The 22697-nt window shown below is 39.0% G+C and overlaps 2 protein-coding genes across 2 annotated transcripts; one reads left to right on the top strand and one right to left on the bottom strand.

Moving 5' to 3' along the window:
- Positions 1 to 1434: 1434 nt before the first annotated feature.
- Positions 1435 to 5448, top strand: LOC137725721 (ATP-dependent Clp protease proteolytic subunit-related protein 1, chloroplastic-like). The gene is made up of 9 exons (XM_068464489.1): positions 1435 to 1763; positions 3191 to 3306; positions 3442 to 3645; positions 3760 to 3864; positions 3975 to 4037; positions 4300 to 4411; positions 4545 to 4606; positions 4684 to 4866; positions 4954 to 5448. Exons 1-9 carry the CDS (start codon positions 1517 to 1519, stop codon positions 5038 to 5040), a joined length of 1179 nt encoding a protein of 392 aa, XP_068320590.1. The 5' UTR covers positions 1435 to 1516; the 3' UTR covers positions 5041 to 5448.
- A 431-nt stretch (positions 5449 to 5879) lies between these two features.
- Positions 5880 to 9182, bottom strand: LOC137726087 (mitotic checkpoint protein BUB3.2). Its single transcript, XM_068464955.1, has 9 exons — positions 8919 to 9182; positions 8708 to 8838; positions 8521 to 8603; positions 7931 to 8197; positions 7667 to 7742; positions 7183 to 7263; positions 6542 to 6620; positions 6350 to 6450; positions 5880 to 6201 (listed from the first exon to the last, which is right to left on the bottom strand). The coding sequence occupies exons 1-9, from the start codon at positions 9036 to 9038 to the stop codon at positions 6114 to 6116; spliced, it is 1026 nt and encodes a 341-aa protein (XP_068321056.1). The 5' UTR covers positions 9039 to 9182; the 3' UTR covers positions 5880 to 6113.
- Positions 9183 to 22697: the final 13515 nt, after the last annotated feature.

The following is a 22697-nucleotide window of genomic DNA, read 5'->3' as shown; positions in this document are numbered from 1 at the left end:
GGTTTCGTTGAGTGGTCCGATTCCCTGCTTTGCCTAGATTCCATTGAGTGGTCCGGTATCCCTCGTGATCCACGATTTCGTTGAGTGGTCCAAAATCGTATCCAGCTTTTATTTCATTGAATGGTCTAATATGCATTGTACTCTACGATTTCGTTAAGTGGTCCGGAATCGTATCTACTCGGATATCGTTGAAAGATCCGAAATCCCTTCTACTCATTGATTCCATTGAGTGGTCTGGAATCGTATCCTGATTTGGATTCCGTTGAGTGGTCTTGAACCTGATGTTGATGAATTTCGTTGAGTGGTCCAAAATCACATCATTTGACTTGTTGGTTCCTTAGATTTGATTTAGCTTCAGAGATGTAGGCTTTGGCCGAACTGTGCCGCTCTAGCCCTGCATATCAGTGTATGGTATGTGTTATTAATTGTTGTGATTGTGGAATGATGTTGGTTGTGATTGTTGTCATTATGATTAGACTCATTGATCAATATGGCTAGAGTTTTATGTTGCACGTCGTCAAATGTTCCTCGTGATTCTACATGCCTGTTGTGTGGTATTATGTTGAGACATAGTGATTTATGTGATGATTTTTTGATGTAGTGAAGGTGAACTACAAATGGCTTGATCTCTATTTAGGGTATGTAGGCAGTCTAACGAAGAGGTTAGATGCAGCCACAAAGTATAAGAAAATTACTACGCAACCCGAATCTTGAGTTGTGCTTTGTCCATATTCTGGAGGCGGGGTATGTTAGATATAGGGTACATGGTAACATCACGTGTCAATATTGGACGTATATCGGGATCGGGGCATGACAATAGTATTGTCTTCCATGGTGAGCCGAAAATTTTGAGCTACTCATATCTTAAGTTGAAAATTTTAAGTCTCATATGGGTATTTTGAATTTGATTTAGATAGAATATACCTCTCACAACTATTTAACTCACACTACTATTGAAACAATGTTATAGGAATCAAACTTAGGTAGCTTGATTCTTATGTATGGGAATCAAATTCACGCAAAAACATTGGAGAAGCCTTAGAAGCTTTAGGTTGTGAGTTGCATGAACTTTGAGTTACAAGTTACTAACCACAAACTACTACAAATATAAGGAGCTTTTAATTCAAGTAATTAAGACATTGCACTCAAATCTTATGTTCGATTCCTTCTTCCCAAATACCGCTGCGTATTGAGAAAAAAAAGAGAGTGAGGAAGCAAACCACTGAACACTCTTACACTCATATATATTTTGAGGCCCAATTGGAACCATCCCAAGTGGAAACAACCGATTAACACTCTAATGGGCTGGATCCATCTGTTCAAGCCCAACAACATAAATAGATCCGACCCAACTACACATGAGCCCGTGGCTTATGGACTCTATGGAGCATCCCCTATCTCACACGTATGCACAAAAGCCTCAAACTTCTCTTGGCCCTGTGTGCTTCCCAAAATTAGCATTCATACAGAAGAGCTCGACACTGTCCTCAGCTTCGAGAAATCTCTCTCTTTATCCATGGCGACTTCTCTGCTTTCTCCGCTCTCAGCTCCGCCGTCAGCCGCCTTAGACAGCAGCCAAGGTCGCCAAACAGGCGCCTTTAATGCTGGGATCCCAAACACCTTCCTTCACGGCGCCAAGGTCGTCGCTGCACCACCTCTCTTTCCCTTAAGATTGAAAGCTCAGAGACGCTTCAAGTCTGCTTATGCTAAAGCTTCGGACCACATTCCCAAGCAGTTCCGGCAGGAAAATCTCAAAGATGGAGGTGAGTTTTCACTACCCTTTTCCTCAATTTTTTGTTTATTGATTTTTGTAGATTGCCATCTCTTCTAATTTTGTTTTAAGTGGGAATTTGTGATTCGTTTCTGTATTTTAATCAAAATTTGCTATGTGGGTATTGTTTCCTTTCTGATTTTGATTTTTTTTTTTTTTTTTTTTTTTTTTTTTTGGTTTTGGGATGGGAGGTTTCAAAGTTTCAATTGGGTTGCTGCGTAAAGAGGTAGGGAATATAGGGAAAGTTGAAATTTGAACATTTAGTTGTTAATCTTATGATATTTGAGGGGACAATAGGTTTTATTTGGTTGAAGAAGGTAGTAAATTTAGACAAAATTGAGGGCAATTTCATGTTGCCATATTATTACCAGGCATCATTCTATACAGGAAGAGGTACTGTTGGGGTGAGCTAGAGTGGTCATGCTCTATTGATATGTTGAAAGTGAATGAGACTGACCATAATTTGATTGGAGAAGTCAAGAGAAGTGCGTAGTTGGCGATTGTATAATTTGGATTAGTGTATATCTACATGTAGTGGTTAAGTGTTCCCTAAAAGCACTAAAAGTTCAGTGCTTATTATACTTCAGCATTATTTATGAGCTATGTCGATAAAGGTAATAGCCACTAACCATTGATGTTAACAACTTGTTCATGTAAAACTGGTTTGCAATCGTTTCCTAAGTCGGAATGGTCTGTATTTTCAATGTGGGACATGGGTTTCAAAGCCCTATTGCCTCGTCAACTTACTGTATCAACACTGATCCAATTTTTGCCTTCTTCACCTTTTGGTATCTTCCTCACTTACCAGTATTCAGCGACTTAGCACCTTAAGTCCCTCTTTTCATGCTCTGATACCAAGGTTTAGAACTCACGGGTTGAACTTGCCCTTGAAAATGTGTTTGTGTGGGAAACAAAATCAATAGCTCATATGCTAGAACAGGATGGTTCTATTTTTTACGGAGGGGAATGCTTGTACCTTGACCATTAATATCAAAGTTTTTAGCCACTTGGTACTTCGGTCTAGTGGTATTCCTCTTCACTTGTAAGTGAGAGGTCTTAGGTTCGATTCTCGCCAAAGGCGAACTTGAACCACATTATTGCTGGCCCATTGTGAGGCTTAGCCCACTTCCCCACCTCTTTAGTGTATATAATATTGTTTGTTCAAAAAAAAAAAAAATATCAAGGTTTTTAAGGTTGCCATTATTATGGATCTTAACATTTCCGATTTATCTGATTTATCAATATTGCAATTTGATTCAGTCCTTTTTATGCTCATTTTCAGCCTTTTGCAATTTATTTGAAACTTTAGTCTTCTGATGCTTTAATTTCCCAAAAATATGGAAATTTGGAATGCCAATTATAATCCAAGTGAAATAAGTTAAATTTCCTCCTTACCTTCTTCATTGTTCTCATTTGTAGTGATGGATAATTTTAAGAATGTGCCACATTATCTGTATGGCCTTTCTCCTACCCAAATGGACATGTTCATGACAGAAGATAATCCTGCCAGACGTCAGTCAGAAAATGTTACAGAGGTTCACTCACTATACACTCTAACAATTTTTAAGCGGCTCCATATTAATAGAAGGGCTAAGTGGATTTCAATTAAACTAAACTAAATGCGGCAAATCAACTAACTAGACATGTTGTTCTTATTCAAAATTTAACAGCAAAGCATCTCATCTGCCAACAACTACTTGAATCATGGAGGGATGTATGGTATGTCAGGCATGGATGGCAAGGGCCCTTCACAATACAGTATGAGTGTGAGCATGTATCGGGGAGGTGCAAGAGGAAATGGAAGACCCCGAACTGCTCCTCCTGATCTGCCTTCCTTACTTTTAGATGCTCGGATATGCTATTTGGGCATGCCGGTAAGAGATTATATATATTTTTAATTATATTTCTGGCAACAAGTTTCTTTCTTCACGAACCATTCATTCATTTTGTTCTGACTCAGCATTTTATATTTTATCTGACTTCTGTAGATTGTACCAGCAGTAACTGAGCTTCTTGTCGCTCAGTTTATGTGGTTGGATTATGATAACCCTTCTAAGCCTATATACTTGTACATAAATTCATCGGGGACACAGGTTAGTGTTAGAAGCAATTATGAGTGCAATATAACATCAAAGGTTTCCCCCATCATTTTCCCTATCTTGAAGTATTACCTATCTGTATTAATTTTTTTGGTGCATTTTAGAATGAGAAGATGGAGAGTGTTGGATCTGAAACCGAAGCATATGCCATAGCTGACATGATGAGTGTAAGTATTATTATCAACTCCAGGAGGTATTCTGTTTATATCTATTTATAATGGAAATCAGTTAAGTAGAATGGTAATTTTCATCATGTACCATATAGGTCTGTTATATGGGATGATATATTTTTAAAAAATGTGCAAACGTCAGTGCCATCCCAATATATGGTCTGTCATGTCATTGACAATATCCATCGAAAAGCCCTAGCCGTTTCTTTTTCTACCAATTTGAACAATCTAACCTGCTATTGATTTTTTCTGCATGCAGTATGTCAAATCAGATGTGTATACCGTGAATTGTGGCATGGCATATGGTCAAGCCGCACTGCTTCTGTCACTTGGAGCAAAGGGTTATCGTGCCGTACAGCCAAATTCCTCCAGTATGATTCCATCTTCAAATCTAGCAGACCTTTTGACCCATTTTCATACAATGTGGGAAGCTGTAAAGAGGGTGCTATTGTTTTCACCCCTTTGTTGTGTACATTTTGATCACTGTTTTATATTGAATCGCAGCGAAATTATATTTACCAAAGGTCAGCAGGTCAAGTGGGTCAGTCATTGACATGTGGATTAAGGTACTTGTCACGCCTCCTCCGCCCTCCATTTTTCTCTCCCTCCCCTCTCTCACACATTTTCTGTTAAAACTTATCAGGCCAAGGAACTGGATGCAAACACAGAGTATTACATTGATTTACTTGCAAAGGGAACAGGGAAGTCCAAGGAAGAACTATCTAAAGATGTCCGGCGGCCTAAATATTTTCAAGCACAAGAAGCCATAGAGTATGGAATCGTTGACAAGATAATCGATTCACGTGATGCAGCATTTGAGAAACGGGTACTTTTCTCATTGCAATTTTTTCCATTAATCTCTCTGCTGCTAAATGCCTGTATTGCAATTTCTGAAAGAGAATTCTTTGATCAGAATTACGATGAGATGCTTTCGCAATCACGAGCTATGAGGAGAGGAGCAGTGGGCGGTCCACAAGCAGCTCCATCTGGATTCAGGTGATTGCGAAGAAATGGCATTGCATATACAAAGGAAAGATTTGAGCTAGCCCTCGCTACTTTTCGGTATCTAGTACGTTGGAGGAGCAGGGTTTTGGCTGAAGACTGATTACCACCACCCCTTCTGTGATACTTCTGATCCTGTATGTGTGGGTAGTTTTCGGTAAGTGTTATGTCAAATATCCTATGGAATATCGTCCGGAAAAGAAAAACAGCTTGTAGAACCACAATTACATAGAAAGCTCCTTTTTATCTTTTTCTTCAGGGGATCGTACACCTTGTATTTCAGTCGATACTTTTGAATAGTACGACTTCCCATGTTTTTGAAGAATTTGGTTCCGATATTTCTATTTCCTCCTAAGCAATAAAACAAAAGGAGTAGTCCCTATGCTGATAGGGTGATTGGAAGATAGCTCATGTTTAAACTCCTGTGTTGAAGTCTGATAGGATATAGACCCAAAATTGAAAATTTTGTCAACTCTTCATTAATTATTAGCGCATTAAGCTTACATGTGAGACTAAAAAGATAAAGTTAGCCTCACATGTAAGCCCCACATGCTAACAATTAACGGAGAGTTCCGTTTAATCTTAATGTATGCCTCTAGTTCTAATAATTTACAAAGAGTTGACCGAATTTTTAATTTTAGACACAAATCCTAAAAGACTTCACCACAATAACTTAAATCCTAATTTTTTTACCATAGGAACTATCTTCTAACTATCCTATCATCATAGGGACTATAATCCAATTAGGCCAAAACAAAAGCAAAAACTTGGAAGAGGTGCTGTGGTCAAGGATATTTGGCACCAAGGACTTTCAGAAGGAAAATTTACAAAACGAGATAACAAAAGTCAAAAACTGCTTCGACTGGAGGCATTTTGTCTGCGAGATGAAATCATAACAATTTGCGTTACAAAGCGTCACCGTTTCTAACAGCGGACGAAGTTTTAGAATGCAGATGGCCAAAGTCGCATACACTTAAGTCTCTTTACATATTTCGGGACCTTACTTCGTCAAATTGAATAATAAACATATTCAGAGTAACTAATACGAAATGCGAAATTCTTCGACTCCAGTTACGCTGGCGGATTAGGGTACACTTTTGGCTTTGGCTTGACCTCTATCTCATTTACACTTCGAACAAAGATGGCATCTGGCTCATGGCTGCAAGGTGAACGAACAGATGACACATTAGATGGAGAGAGAAAGAAGATGGATGTGAGAGAGAGAGAGAGAGAGAGAGAGAGAGAGAGAGAATAGCCAGTTGGGTAAAAATCAATAAGGAGAGAGGACGCGGGAGATAGGTGCTTACGGTTTATCTCCCTCTTCATATGTGTAACTTGATGCCACAGCCAAAAGGCGGCCATCTCTGCTAAAAGAAAGTGCCGCAATGCTTGTTGGGTACTTCGAGTACTGGCAAAGAAGAGCACATTGAAAATTTAATATAATTGTAATTTCTCCATGGGAGAATTATTCATCAATGTCACCTAAGGCAAAAAATTACCTGATAGAGCCTCTTCTTGTTGTTCCCGTCCCATACGTTCACATAACCATCACAACCTCCAGTAGCAAAAGTACCATAGCTGCAATTGAATTTCAGAAAAGAACTAATAAAAAAAATGCACGTGGACTAAAAAGAAACTGCTAGCATCACTACTCTCATACACCAAACAGTATGATTGCAACTCTCATCAAGCGAAAGTACGTATACCCCTTTTCAATTTGTCCTGAGAGGGCAAAATAGCTTGTAAACATGACAGTCAATAATGTACAAGAATCTCATTCTCAAACTCTCTTGATAAACTTTATTAAAGCATGAGCTACGTATATCTGAAATTAATAAGCTCCCCTCGAGCTTAATTTAGGTTTTAAACACTCCCAACTCACGGATCAAGTATAATCCAAGCCATAATCTATCGCATAAACAAGGAACAATTCTGATCCTTATTTTTTGAACCATTCAACCAAAGAATAAACCATGAACTAAGTCAACTACTATGAAATTCCCAGATGTAATTATCGTAGTCACAAGATGCCTTCAACGGGAAACCAGACATGGCCTACCGTTTTCATGACTTCAATAAATCAAAGCACAAAAGTTCACAAGTTTAGTACGCAATAATTTAATAGAAAAATGTAACTTACACGGGGTGGAATGCAATTGCATTTACTGGATACACAATGTCCCTTCCAGCCTCTGATTTTCTATGACACTTAAATGCATATCTGCACAAAGGTTAATACCATTAACAAATTAAGGTTGAAGACACAGGTGCATGATACAATTATGCATGCCTGCATTTTGGAAAATAGTTTCCTTGAGAGGGCCCCAATCTCCAAACCAGTTGACCGCCCACAAATCAGTGACCATACAAGAAATGCTACGGATATTCTACCAAGAAAAATCTACAAGTGTGCAATGGTGAACTAACAGAAGCACACTTTACGATGATGCCACACCCTCATATATAAAGAGAGAATCATACATATATCAAGAACAACTTATTTAGTGGTGGTGGCATCAAAGATTTCGAATACATTTTAAAGAAACCCTAAAGATATGACACAATGAAACTGAAAATATCACTCATTGTAAAGCAAAATTTCTCACTGAAAGCTTAATACATACTTTTTAGTTTGACTAGCCTCGGAGAGATCAAAAAACTCCATTGCAACCCGTCCTTCAACAGAACTGAGAGCATAACCTGCAAAATGTGAATATAGAATCAAACATGAAACAACCAACAGTATCGACCAATTCCATTCACCAAATAACTCTATTTTGTAACCCTTATTTTTCTTAAAGGCGTCCTAAAATACCCAAAAAACCAAGTGCACGAAAGAAAAAGTTTGTGAGATTAGTGTCCTGACACTGAAAAGCTACTAAAATTACCTGTTCCATTGGGATAACAGCGCACACATCGAGTTTGATACTTTAAGGAAGACTCCCTCCGTTGCTCAGGCTGGGACATATTTCTCAAATCATAGATATTGACATGTCTTCCGGCGGTTGCAACCACTAATCGGTTCCCCACAAGTGAAAGAGAATAAACACGCTCGGGTTGTGGGTATGACCCAACAAGAGTTCTCTCCTGTCCACTTGCGCCTCTAGGGTCCCAACACTTAACAGTTTTATCCCAACTACCAGTAATCAACTGCCCTGGTATTATTAGCACATAAGAGAGTTGGTTACAAACTCGGAATTTTACAGTCTAAGGAAACAATTTTTCTACTTTCAAACTTACAATAATTAAATGTGATTACCAGAAATACCAAATACATCAGAGATCATGATTTAAGGTCGTTTATATAGTCATTAAATGTGAGAATTCCTTTGACAATAATAAAGCAACAAACACAACTAAGCACACTACAAAATCAGATCAATCAATAGATTTGGGGCAAAAAATCTGCAGAAAAGAAGTTTAAGGCTTCGATTAAAACTAATTTCAAATGTAAAAATTGATACTTTGGAGAACATACCTGCTGCATAAGAGTATTCAATGCAACGCACTGGCGCGTCGTGCCTTCCTAAAATGTCTTCCTTACTGGAGCTGAATACGAACCTGGGGTATTGACATAAAAGTATACACAAAGCATCAGAGTTAAGAAATGGGGTTTTTACAGCATTTTCCGAGCAACCAAACAGAAAATTAGGGATTTTGATTACCGCCTGACAGTGTTGTCGGCACCGGCGCTGAACCCGGAGGAATCATCGTGGAAGCAGCAATCGAGAACGGGACCTCCGTGCATGAACTCTCCTCGCAGCACATTGGCGCTGGCGTCGTACAATCGGACGGTCTGCGCAATGAGAGAGAGAGGGGTTGGAAACAGATGGGGGAGCAGGACGCGCAGCGAGAGTTAGGAAGGCGAGGGCGTACCTTGTCCCAAGAGGAGACGAGCAGGTGGTCGCTATGGTTGGAGAAGCGGAGGTTGGAGATGCCGTCCGTGGGGGGGTTGGAGAGCTCTCGGCCTGGCGCCGGCGGAGGGACAGCTGTCATGGCGCGATTAGTCGGAGGGTGTGGGAGTGATGTGATGAGGGGAGAGAGAGAGTGTTTTAGGGTTTTTGAATTTTGAGAGAGTTGAGATGGAGAGTGGAGTGATGAGAGAAAAAGAGAGGGAAGGCCGGTTTGAAAATCTACAGAAAAACGGTGGTGGTTCTGATCCAAAGGTTTCCAAATTCAAACGAGGGGATGACTTTTTGCTCCATCACAAAAGCTTGGGCTCATTTTCTCAAGCCCGAAATACAGGCCCGACATAAGATGTAAGCTTTGGAGTGCACATCTTCTGCACCCAAAAAAAGCTGTGGCCTCTCTAAAAACATGACTAACTGTCCACCCACTTAAACACCTTAACATCGTTAACTACTTGTTATCTCCTCAATATCATCCTCCCCTCTACGTCTCCTCGGCTTCCAAAATTCATCTCCCACCTTCTATTCTCCAAAGCCAAGTGTTGGGGATAGATCTGTCCCTTGAACAGCTCACCTGGGGTCTCGTCTATCCGGCAAGGTTTGCTGCTTGGTGTGCTGCAATATGAGTTTGTTATCAATTTGAATTGTGCCTTTGCGGGACCTTTGTTAGGCCTTGAGGCTCACAATCAAAGCTAATATGGATCTCAGCGTGCCACTGTTATCTTTGTATAATAAATTGTTCTTTTTTGGTTATGAACTGGGTTGATTACTTGCGCCACAAGTTACTTAGACTTCCTGATTCTATTGGATTGTTACAGATGGGTTAAGTCTATATAAAGTTCTTTTTCTTGCCTTGTAAACAAGGACTTTTACTCATAATATTGTATGTCCAGATAAAGGGAGTCCAGTGCCCTTCAAATCATTTCTTTGATTATAGTTAATACTTAAAGAAACAAGATTAATTAGTTCAGCCAGATTAGTTGTAGATGAAACTTTGAACGAAAAGCAGTTGAATTTAAAACACAATGGAAGATGTATTAAACACCAGTTCTACTTTATGTAAGTACAAACAAAAGAGACTTGGGTAAGATTATAACCTTGTCAGGCAAGGTTCGTCTTCTTGCAACCACTTCTCTTTGTGTTTTATAAGGGTTGTAATCTCTAGATAATGGGATGTAAATAGGGCTTACTAAAGGGATTCGATACTAAAATATTAGGGGAAGGTAGCAGAGCTTATAAAATTGACAAAAGATGACTTTCTATGGTGGATCTATGACTAAAAGGGTAGAGTCTGGACAAAATGAAGCTTTCTGGTTCCTTGCTGGTTTGAGAGAAAAGTTGGACGTCTTTTGATTGATTGGTTGAGTGTCCTTGTCTCTGGTGTCCCTTGTTGATTTTATAGACCTTTTAACCTGACTGTCCAAGCCTTGCCCTTTGGTGATGGCCTTCGGAGGATGGTGAGTCACCATTTATTTACCTATCCATGCCCTTGAAAAGTACTTTTTGTTGGGGATGAGTTGCCCTCTGTTGCCCATCACTTCTCACATAGGCTTGTTGCCTATTCCTTGCCAAAATGACTTTTATTTTTTCCTGGGTTATCGACTAGTCCGAGCCTAATTTTCCCTTTGTTTTTTGTATTCTTGGGCCTCCATTCTTACCAAGCCTAGTGTTAAATATTCACTTAAACAGTGCCCCTTTAATCATTGTCAAGTCTGCTAACCAAGATATTGATAATGATTAAAATTAATTGCATGCTGAAACTGGGTATTAGGGCCACTTAATTAGCCGTTTCTAATAAACCTTTGCACTAACCCACGACTTCCAAAGTTTAACTACTTGCCCATTAAATACTTTCCATTTCACATTTCTCGGCCATCTTCTTCAACCATCTTGACTTTATGAACTCCCAAATTTCTTGCATTCTCATCCTTCTCTTGCCTCAATCTTCAATCACTTTTTCATTATTCTCTCGATTTTGACAATGGCTCCCAAATCGTGCTATGCATGCGAGTCTGGAGAAGGGATTGTCACTCTGCGTCGTCGGCTCAACGACATTCATCGCCCTCGGGCTGGCCTTAATTTATCCATTTTCTTCAAGGCAAAGGGAGTACACTTTCTGGGGCCTACCTGGATTGCTGGAGTTCCTGTTGCAGTGGAAAACAACATGCCCGTTGCCAACTGGTTCATTCCAAATCCCTACATTGCCGAGGTTGGAATCTTCACCTCCAAGTGGTCCAATTTCAAGAGGGGTTTCTCCTTAATGAAGGATAAAGCATGGTCTAAGTGGGTGGATGAATTAGAGCCCATTTGAAGGCAAAAATGGATGGCAAATGGCATTTATGAGCTCATTATGATGTCTAAGACCACCATCCTCATCAAGCATGGGCTTCTCTCGACCGTTATTTTCTTCTGGAACACTAGGACCAACATTTTTTACTTTAGAATGGGCCCAATGACTCTCACCATTCTGGACATGGCTCAAGTATTTGGTTTGAAACCATCGGGCAGATGTGTAGACATTATACACGACCGGTCATCCTCTTATTGCCTAACTGTTGAAGGTTCAGAGGCCTCCCAGTCCATCACTAGTTTTGAATACAACTCCACTACCTTAAAAAGCTATGAGACCTCATTCACGAGCTTCATCCCATTTGCCAAGAAAATGTTCAGCTCGCCTTCCCCTACAATTGATCATGCTTAGAAACACATGTACTTTCTCCTCTATTGGTTAAATAAGCATGTGTTCCCTAACAAATCCAAATGAGTGAAGCTAGAATGGATTTTTTTGGTAGAGGCGCTGTATTCCTTTGATGATTTCGCCAACGGTCTCTTCATTCTGGCATATCGATATCATCTTCTTTATAAGATGACAAGGGACCAGCCATTTGAGACAAATATCAATGGAACTACCTAGATGGTGCAGCTCTGGCTTCAATGGTACTTCTCAGAGTTTCGGGTTGCCAACTTGGAGTTCCCAGAGGGAATAACTCTTGCCCAAATTCTGGTAAAGGCTCCTACTACCAACCACTCCATTCTAGCATGCCTTTACTTCTTCAGAATCTATCAGACTCGGGCTAATTTGGAGTGGGGTGCCTCAGTGCTCAGGAGGTACTCTTGGTTCTCAGACCACCTATTCCAAGATTCATTCAAGGAGGATGCCAGCAGCTTCTGCAAGGAAAAATTTATTAGCTGCATTCAACAGAGGGACTTGGCTTGAGGAGTTCGGAGTGACCAAGTAGGCTACGAACGTAAGTTGGAAGTCTATCACCCCAACTTCTGTGGTAAACAACTGGGTTTTAGACAGGCCATCCTAGTCCCTTTCTTTGATTCATTCCACTGTGGGACCTTTTACCACCTCTGTTCTCCTTCAGAGGCTACATTTCGGGCAAGCAGGCATAACTTGGAAATAATGAGCAAGATAGCTCACAAACTTGCAGCCCTCAATTTTGAGTGTACCTCTTTGCCCACTACTTGGTGGTAGGCTAAGTGGTATAGGAAGTATGATGGAGATCTCAGGGAAGCCTATGATAAGATCTTCAGGCAGGTTTTCTTGAAGTCCCTCCCCAAGAAAGAAGAGTTTAAAAGCTGGAAGAAGGCGATTAATCAGAAAAACCAACTTCTGCTCATAGATAACCTACACTGCTGCCTCTTTCCTTCACTTTATATTTTTATATTTTTGTGATTGCTAACTCTTTTCCTGATCTTCCAGCCTAAGGTAACACTAAAGAAGTCGATGTCGGGCTAGAAAAAGAGGCTGCTGATGCCTTGGTTCTCCAAGAGGCTGATGCAAAGGCAGCTAGGTAAGAAGCGGGCTCTAGCCATGTCCCTGAGGATGTTGGAGACATCTTTGCAATGTGCAGAAAGTCAAAGACAAAAGCTGGGCTTGAAGTAGAGACCAGGGCTCCTTGTTGGGCAAGGTTTTCCGTCGTGGAATCATCTGAATCTGAGTGTGAGGAGAGGCCTCAGGCTAAACTTACCCTACCTACTCCAAAAACCACCCTAACCAAGAAGAGAATCAGGTCTCAGAACTCCCAAGCCTCTAGATCTTTTTCTGCCCTCCCAACTGAAGTGGGCAGGAAAAAAACACAAGTCTGCCAGTAAGTGATTTAAACCTGATTTTCTTTTACTTAACTTGATCTTCTTAAGTTTTGAACTGACTCTGCCCTTCTTTATGATTAGGCTATGTTATCAGCAAGAAACCCGATCTTTCCCCTCAGGAGATGCAAGCGGGCGTGGAAGGGCAACAAAGTGACAAGGAGGTTATTGCCAAAATTCTGGAGGAGTTGAAGGTAGTATTCTTCAACTTTGATTATTTAATTAATTCTAAAGTTCGCTCTTCTTATATTTAGCTGACTTTTTGTTATTTTCTAATACAGGCTTCCAAAGCAGAAGGGACTATTCAAACTTAGCCTTTTTCATCTTTGGCCCGACCTGTGCACCTTTCTCCTCCTCGGGCTAAGCCTTCAGAGGTAAAATTCTCATTCTCCAAACTTGTCAACTTTGTATCTTTAAGCTTTAGGTGTTGATTTTACTTCTACTATTTTCCAGGTAAGGGGAGGAACTCATCACCTCAAGTTAGACAAGAACCAGTTATTCTTTCATTCTCTATTCCTCTAGCAATGGTAGTGATTCCCACATCACAACTCAATCTAACAACTGGAGAGATGTTCCACTTTGTAAAAGATTACAGTGCCTCAGTAAGTCTTCTTTCCTTAAGCCATTTTTTACATTTTCTTACTGTCTTTTCATTTTGAATTTATCCTCTGCACTTTGTCTTTGCCTGTCTTCCCCCTTGCCAGAGACTACCATTCAACCAACATCAGACATTGGGGAGCCTATAGTCCTTAAGATACTAGTTGTCTCAAAGGTGACTAGTCCCAAGGCTTCTTATGTTCCTCTTCAAGTAAGCAACTAACTCTCTCCAAGGTAGCTGTAGCAACACGTCATCCTCCCAAAGCACAAGGCTTCTATCAAGTATAAACATGTTTGCAATCTTGTATTTTCCTCATTCGGGTTTAGGTTGCCTTATTAACTTGTCTTCTTTGATTTTGACAGGCTTCTAGTAAAGGTTCTGGCAAGTCTCCTCAGCCCGCAGAGAGTAGAATAGTTCTTACTCAACCTTCACGAGCTTTTGGTGTTTCAGGGATCCCAATCCCTCAGCCTAGAAATGGTTCTGCTTCTAAGTCTTCCTCTTCCATCTCTATTGATGCTGCCACTGCTGCTGCCGCTTCCGGTAGTGCTGGTGTGATACCTTTTCCTCTAACTTCTCTTCCTACCGCGGCCTCTTTGCCAAAACTAGTTAGAAAGTTCGGGAAAATTAGGACAAAGCTGAGATCTCCAAGTGCCCCTTTGAGCCTCAGCATTTTCAAGATTAGTGTAAGGTATTCAGAAAATAGATGCAGAAGGACTTTTCTACCTCCTTCAGCCTCAATGCTTTTCAAGAGGCTGAGAGAGCTCTTAGTGACTTGTACCAAGCTCAACAGATGACTAAGGTGTAGAATGAGTTTTTCATCTCATTCTTTGAAAATTTGAGGACTTTGAGGGACCATCATCTCAAGGCTGAGAGGCAAGCAAATAGAGTGAGGTGCTACAAGGAGAAGCACACTATGACATCCACTACTCTACAGTAGCTGGTGGAAGAGGGCTTGGCCATGGAGGGCCGAATAATGGTGGTAGCTGCTGAGATCCAGAAGCTGGAAGAACAACTTTCTACTTTGAAGGCTGAGCAGATGACCCTCTCAAGCAAGCTCTACAAGAAAATTGAGGAAGTGAAGAGGGCCAATCATGAAATAGAGGAGTCTAAAGCTCAGTTAGCCAACAATAATATCGCCTTAGAAGAACCTAGTCGCATTTTCACCATTATGTAGACTTATCATTCTAGGATAGCTGCCTTCGCTAGGTATGTGAACTTGTTAGGCTAGGGCCTTTGTACTTCTCCCCAATATTAAGTGAAAAGATCTTTGATTACTTCACTATTTTACTTGCTTATTTACATTTTTCTAACAACAACTGCTTTAAACACACAAAAAGGACCCTTACCACTTTTCTAAGTATTAGACTTCACAAAGTATAACAATCTATAACATCCCAAAGAGTTGGGTGGTACTTCTTTAGAAATTTAGCATAGACTAGATGTTTCTGTAAGTTCCCCTCTAAATGTGCCAAGTAATAACCCCCTCTATCTAATACTTTGGTAATTGTAAAAGGGCCTTCCCAAGTAGGACTCCACTTCCCAAAACCTCTAACTTGAGCTCTCAAGGGCAGAATTGTTTTCCATACGAATTCTTATTCTTTAAAAGTCTTCAATCTTACTATCTTGTTATAGGCTCGGGCAACAACTTTTTCCCCTTCTTGGATCTTGTTTAGAGCTTCAATTCGGGCAACATCCAAATCCTCAATCACTTGGTTGGGAAGCCTTAACATCCACGCAGCGTGATAACTTCGTCTCATTATCTTCTACTTCTTTAGAAGCCTCAAAATTTCTAAGCACTTTTAGGCTCTGGATCTTTTCCCAACCTTTGAAACACATTCTTAGTAATCTCCTTATTGGCTTCAATATCCCCAAGAATACTTATGTGGGCGTCCTGTTCTTCTATTTCTCTCATTTTGACCAATTCTCGATCAATGATGGCACCTGATGTTAGTACCTTGAGCTCATACCCACATTGACATCTGTTACCAAAAAACTACTCATTTGACCACATATGCTTGGGGTATGTCGGGCAACCTTTTGACGCATTATGTTGGCCTACCAACTTGCCTTTTTTCTCCCCTTTCATCCAAGGTAGCTTTTCCTTTTCCCTTCTTAACCCAATTAAGGTTTATTAAGTTGATTGGACCTTTAGGGAATGGATCTGTGTTAACCATCATATTGGCCTAGGGTTTCTCCAATAATAATTTCCTGTTGACTAGAAAGTTTTGGATCCAATCTTTGAATTGCACACAATTAGCAATGGAGTGGTTGAAGGTCTAGTGGAGATTGCAATACTTCTTCCCTCTGAGGTTTGGACGGCATCTTCTTGGTGCTGTCAGGCAAGATTACTCGAGCCCTCACCAGTTCCTCATAGATGTATGCAGCCTTGGTTAAATCAAAGGAATATAACTGATGCTTTGGAGGCTTTATAGGTACAAAGCCTCTATCGTTCATCACGATCTTCTGGTCTTTGATGGGTTGAACCAATCCCTTCACCATCAAAGGTTTGAAAGGAGTAGTCATCTCTGTAACACATAACTCTATCCCTTATCCTATGCTGTTATCATTCTCTTCTGCCTCTAGGCCTTCAAATTCCAGTTGATGTATTGGTGCTTTATTTTTATAAAAAAAGGGCACTATAGATGAATGCTTCACTTGTTGTCATTTTATCAACAACTTCTTATACTTAGTGGCTGCAATCACCAACTTCTGAAGCTCGTTAAACTGCACATCATAGAACTTCTTCCTCAAATGTAGTTTCAGAGCCTTCTAGGCAATGGCTATGAGTTGAGCATGGTTGAATGGGAATTGGCATCTCATCCTGGTCTTTCTAAACCTCATCATAAAATCCTATGTAGATTCATGTTCATATTGCTTCACTTCTACCAGATCATTAATGGTCATTTCAGGTTCCACCCTATAAAACTGCTCATGAAAGGCCATCTTCATTTATCCTTAGTTGGCAATGGAATTAGGGGGTAACATAGAGTACCATTAGGAGGCCAAGCCTACCAGTGAGTTTCCAAACAGTCTTAGTTTGTAGTTGGGGTTGTCCTCGTTGAGAACTTGAAAATGTAATCTCTGGAAGACACATTACAGTCTTCCCCACTGAAAGTTGGGAACAAGAACATCTTAAAATTGAGAGGGAAAGGGTTCTACTCATCAATGTACTCAAGATAAGGCTTTTGATATGTTATCCTAAACATCAGCGGGCCTGCAGTTGAGCATTCTGTACCACCATCTTCCTCAATTTTGCCAATTCATTCCTGAGTTGTAGGTTAGCCATATTATTGTGTAGGGTATAAGAAGTCCCCTACTTCAGGTTACGATCGATGCCCGAAAAAGCTTCCTTCTGTGTGTCTGGTTGTCTTCATCTAGCTTTTCCTCTTCCTTTATTAGCCAATGGTGATGGCCTGTATGAAAGAGCCTTGCCCCCAGCTGTGGATAAGCCATTTTCATTTATTTATCCTGCCGAGTTATACGCACCAATCTTTATTCCTTCATGCCCGATTTACCTCGTAACATCTGGTAGAGGTGGCAGAGGATTGGGTAAGCCTGTCTCTTGAAACTTTTCTGCGTCTTGTCGACTGCTTTCAGCCTCTTTATTCTTTTTCCCTTTGTTATTTTTTTCCTCAAGTAAGGAAAACAAGGGAATTGTTGGTCTTTTTTCTGGGTTTACCTCCATGGTTTCTTCATTGGCATAACCATCTTTTGGTGCGGAGTACTCTAACTCTAACTTTCTTTGTAGCGTTCATGTTAAGGAACACAGCCTGCTGACTTCTCATCTGGTTCCCAGAGAAATATTTTCCATGCTCCTTAATACTTGCATCATGGTGGCTTACGAATCTTTATTATTGACCTTCATACCTGACTTCTTGTAGACATGTAAATTTCGTTGCATGCAAATGATGCATCACAAAGCTCCACGTGGCATATGACTCATCACAAATGGACAAGTCATCAATGACATATGGCACAAATCAAGCAAAGGAAGCTAAAAGACATTCCCCAAAAGTCGGCAAAAGGGATAAAATCCCTCTTAAAATCAGCAAGGGGTCCAAATTGCTCCCAAAATCAGAAAGAAAGCTAAAGCATTTTCACAAAACAAGTAAGAATTGAAGATTGCTCACAAAATAGGTAACAAGCCTTACAATTCGGCCAAGGTAAGGGAAAGTGGCTGAAATTGAGACACAAAGCATGCCTAAATTCTCCCATGGACGAATCAAGACACAAATCAAAGCCAAATTCACCCAAAGGCATGGCTTTGGAAGTTTATAAATACAATGTCCCAAGACAAGCATAAGGTCGACAATTTCTACATTGAAGGGCCAAAAATTCTACATTCAGAATAACCTCTGCACAAATCTTTGAAGACTAATATGCTACCAAAGCTCTCTTCAAAGAACGCACAACCAAAGCTTAAGCTTTCTTTCGATCAAAATTGAAGTTTTCTTTCGACCAAAGCCAAATCATTCCCTTAAAGAATCAACAATCACTTGTGTCGATTTCTTCAAGACCTTGTTGCAAGATCAAAACTTGTAATGACGTTTGTTTCAAGATCAAGTCACCAAGACCCTTGAATCAACGAAATCCTACATCAACACTACCTTTGCCACAACTTTGAGGTGAAGACCATCCAAGCATCGTTTTAAGCTCAAAACTTAAAGCAACTGTTCAATCGTTTGTCTGAGATCAAGTCATTGCGACCCATGGTTCAATAATCTACGCATCTACATCAAATTTGAAGACTAAATTAGAGGAAAATTGTAAATAGAGATTGTAACCTTACAAATTCATCAATAAAAATCTACTTTGTTGTTCTCGTTTCATTCGTTATAGAATTTTCATGTTTACACTTCTCAAAAGAGGTCGGGCTATCTAAGATCCTGGGGATGTGTGATGAAGGGAAGTCTTTTGGATGTTCTGTTATGAGATTCAGTTTCAAATTCAGGGTGTGGAAGATCTGGGTCGTCGAAGAATATGGATTTGAAGAAATTCATGGAGGAAAATTGGGAAAGTAGAGGGATTGGAATTACCAGAAAATCGGGGAAGAGAGAAAGGTTGGAGTAGAGTGAGAAAATGTAACAAATTTGGGTGGTGTTGTTCTGGGTTCTTGGTGTTTGAGTGGATATTTAAGCTGGGCTTAGTAATAATGGAGGCCTAAGAACACAAAAAGCAAAAGGAAGGATTGGGCTCGGACTAGTCGATAGTCCAAGAAAATTCCTGAAGTTATGAAGGTTGTTGAATCATTACCTAGTTGTGACCCTACTAGCCCTTTATAGTTGTTTGCAACTCGTTTGTTTTTAATCAAGAGAAGAGAGATGTTCTCTATCATGAAAGATCTTAGTGTTTAGCTTACTTGGTTGAATTATGAGTCCATCAACCAATAAGGATTTATACATCTACATTAGGTTTTAGGATTATGAATGTTAGAATTGGTTTGACACCTTCCTTGAATGTTATTTTGGATTCTAAGTTAATTGCGTAGCTACTTTGTTATTTTGGATTATGAGCATCATGGTTTAACTATCGTATTTGAATGTTATTTAGATTATGAGTTAATTCTTTAGTTACTTTGTTTACAATATTGGTACAATTGATGTTAAGGATTATTTGTTAACTTGCAGGGTTTCATTGAATATGGACATTCCAAATATGAAGATGAAGAGTTTGACCTAATAGTATGCGCTTGCTCGAGTTATTGAAACATATTATCTAAAATATATGCATAAAACTTCATGTATGAATTCTTCTCAAACATGAACATGTGGTTAATGGAAGTACAAGAAATGAGCAACGACGTTATTTGATGTTTAGAAAGAACAAAGAAGTAATTTATAAGTTATCCAAAGATTTTCTAGTTAACTATGGTTTGAGAGGTTCAGTGTAACTGAGATATTAAGAATGTTCTTGCATATGTTAGAACATGGTGTAAAAAATAGATTAGTTCAAGAGTGAATTCAACGTTCCGTAGAGGTCGTTAATAGACATTTTGGTGCTATGTTGGATGTTGTATGTTAGATGACAATAGATATTATCAAACCTACGGATCCAAAGTTTAATGGTACCCCACAAGAGATAAGGAAAGATACTGGATATTCTCATTTTAAGGCAATTATGTATTTATTAATTTTTAGAAATTGTTTTGAAATGTTCTTGTACAAGTTGACGGTCTTTATTAACCTAATCTCTTATTTTTAGGACTGTGTTGGAGCCATAGATAGGGTACATGTTGATGCTTCAATGCTTCGTCCCGATCAAGTACCATATATTGGTAGGAAAGGGAGACTAACTCAAGACATCATGGTTGCGTGTAATTTTGACATGAAATTAACATTTGCTTGGGTTGGATGGGAAGGCACTACACATGATACAAAGGTTTTTCTATCAGTTTTATAGAGTTTGCATTTAAATTTTTTTAAGCCTCCAAGTGGTAGTTCCTTATTCTTAATTATTAATTTGAATTTTGTAAATCCTTTCACCTTTACAAATAATAATATGTTCAAACAAATTTAACATTTGATAAGGAAGTATTATTTGGTAGATGCTTGGTACCCACAAAGGAGAGGGTATATGGGACAACATAAGAGCGAGATATATCATCTCTCGAATTTTCGTAGCGCTGGCCAACCAATGGGGCATAAAGAGGTATTCAATTATAGACATTCTTCTCATGATCAATAATTTAACAACCTAATTAAATTAATAATATATCAACCAATTTTTTTTTTTGTTGTCATTTTACACAGTTACAACAATTTTACACAAAAGTTTCACAAACACTCTTAACAGTGTTTTTTTGCTAAAAGCATTTTCACCACTGTAGTTTACCAAACACTTACCTTTTTTTTTTTTCACAGCTATTTATTCTCATAGCACAATGGAAGTAGTTTAAAAAAAAAAAAACAAAGCAATCCCAAACTAAGCCCTAGGGTCATGGATGCTCTTTAATCTTCCTATCTCACCATCATTCGGTCTGCACCTGTTTTAGTTTTAATTTTTAGAAAATTATTTAATGGGTTCTTAGTATTTAGGAATTACTGTCCTTTCACCTTTTTTCATAGCAACTATTTTCCTATTCAACCAACACTCGCTCCTAATAAAGTGTGGATATATAAATGCATAATCTATTATTTTGAAAAGTGGCTAATTTTATTTTTCATCTATTTTGCTCATTGGGTTGTGTGGTTCATCCAAACTTTTTGTCTTTTTCGATTCATCAATTTCGGCAATATATATAGTGCAAGCAATATATTTGAAAAAAAATTACTCATGTGGCGATTGTCTAATTTTAAAAACTCACTTTTTTTCACACTACTTTCATTTTTCAGGTTACTAGATAGATAGTCAGGTCTAACCAATGGGTCATGTGATTGCGGAGTTGATTTACAAGGTGAGTTCCAATTTGATAATCCTCATGCATATAATTTATATAGATCGAAAATTCATGTGGGTATACTTGGAAGAGAATTTAGTTCGTGTGAGAGTGCATATAAGTTTTATGTAAATTATGATGGATTAAGTTATGGTTTGGAGTTGAGGTGATTTTAAAAAAAGCTGGTATGAAAAAAAGCTTGGAGTGTTTTTGGTGTTTGGTAAACTTCCAACTTCAGCTTTTTTTCACAATTTTGAGTGAAAAAAGTCAAAAAACAGAAGCAGCAAAAGGCATCTTTGAAAAACTGGCTTTTCAGCTTCTGCGCAAACCTCTAAAACACATGTGAACAGTGACCCTTTAATGAAAGTTTCTGGCAATCCTACCCTCCCTTCATCTCTATCATCCCCTTTCTGCTCCTCCCAACGTCATCTCTACCAAAGATCTTTGAAGATTTGTGTCACCCCTAGCTTTATCGCCGAGCTCGCTGTCGAAAGGCAGCACTTCTCCTCTACTCAAATCCTCGGCTTCCTCGACTCCCAATCTCGCTCTTCGCTCGACCATTGCCTTCATTCACTGTGACATCATCGACAAACTCCACGACGCCAGCCAAAACCCATAAGACAAAAAATATCGATTTGCCGAAACCCATATGAAATTCAACTTGTGAAAAATCCTAAAGAAAAAAAAAAAACCCATATGACAAATCCATAAGCTTTTTTTGAGAATGAATGAGAAAAAATGGAATTTGATGATGAGGGAGAAAGTGGCGAAAAGAATGGAATTTGGTGATGAGAGAAAAAGTGAAGAGAGAGAGACAGAGAGGCAATTGGACAAGAAGGAGAAAAAAAATGGAGATGATTCTAGAAAGAGAGAGTGTTCTAGAAAAGTAAAAAAAAAAAGAGAAAAGGAAAAAAAATGTAAAAGATAGAATTAAGCCTGGTTTTGGGGAACGGAGAAAAAGAAATATGATAGAGAAGCAGTGGAGGAAACGAAGCAAAAGAAATATGATAGATAAGCTTGGTTTTGGTCATTTCACATTGTTACAGCTGTTTTGCATAAAAGTTTTCCAAACATTATCATGCTGCTTTTTTTTTTTTTTTTCCAAAAGTACTTTTACAAAAAAATTTACTAAACACTCTGCTGCTTTATTTCACAGCTGCTTATTCTCACAGCACAGCAGAAGCAGTTTTTTTTCAAAGCACAGCAATACCAAACCAGCCCCTAAGACCAACTCCAATGGTGGGCTAAAAGCCAAATTCCCCCCCAAAATTTCCCCAACCCAAGGGGGAAATTTTGGGCTAAATGCTAAATGCTAAACCAATGCCAAATTCCTCCCAAAATTTAGCCCAGAAATCGAAGTGGACTCCACCCAATATTTATCAGAATTTAAATTTTTTTAGATTAAAATGTTCATAAAATTAATTTACGATAGTCTACATATTAATTTTTTTTTAAATTTAATTTAACAAAAAAAATAGCCTAAGTTCATTCTTTAATTATCCTGGGCTAAAATTTTAGGCTACAACGGTTGGAGCAGAAAAGCTGTTTCTGGACTAAAAGCTAAATTTTCCGGGCTAAATTTTCATGAGTAACTTATTGTTGTTCAAAATAAAGTTACCAATAAAAAGACAAATGGCGTAAAGTTGTAACTTACTCACAACCAGTTCAAGGGTTGGTTG

This window comes from Pyrus communis, chromosome 2 (assembly GCF_963583255.1).
Source record: "Pyrus communis chromosome 2, drPyrComm1.1, whole genome shotgun sequence".
Classification (NCBI taxonomy): Eukaryota; Viridiplantae; Streptophyta; class Magnoliopsida; order Rosales; family Rosaceae; genus Pyrus; species Pyrus communis.
Note: the sequence above shows the minus strand (reverse complement) of the source record. Positions and strands in the feature narration are given on the sequence as shown.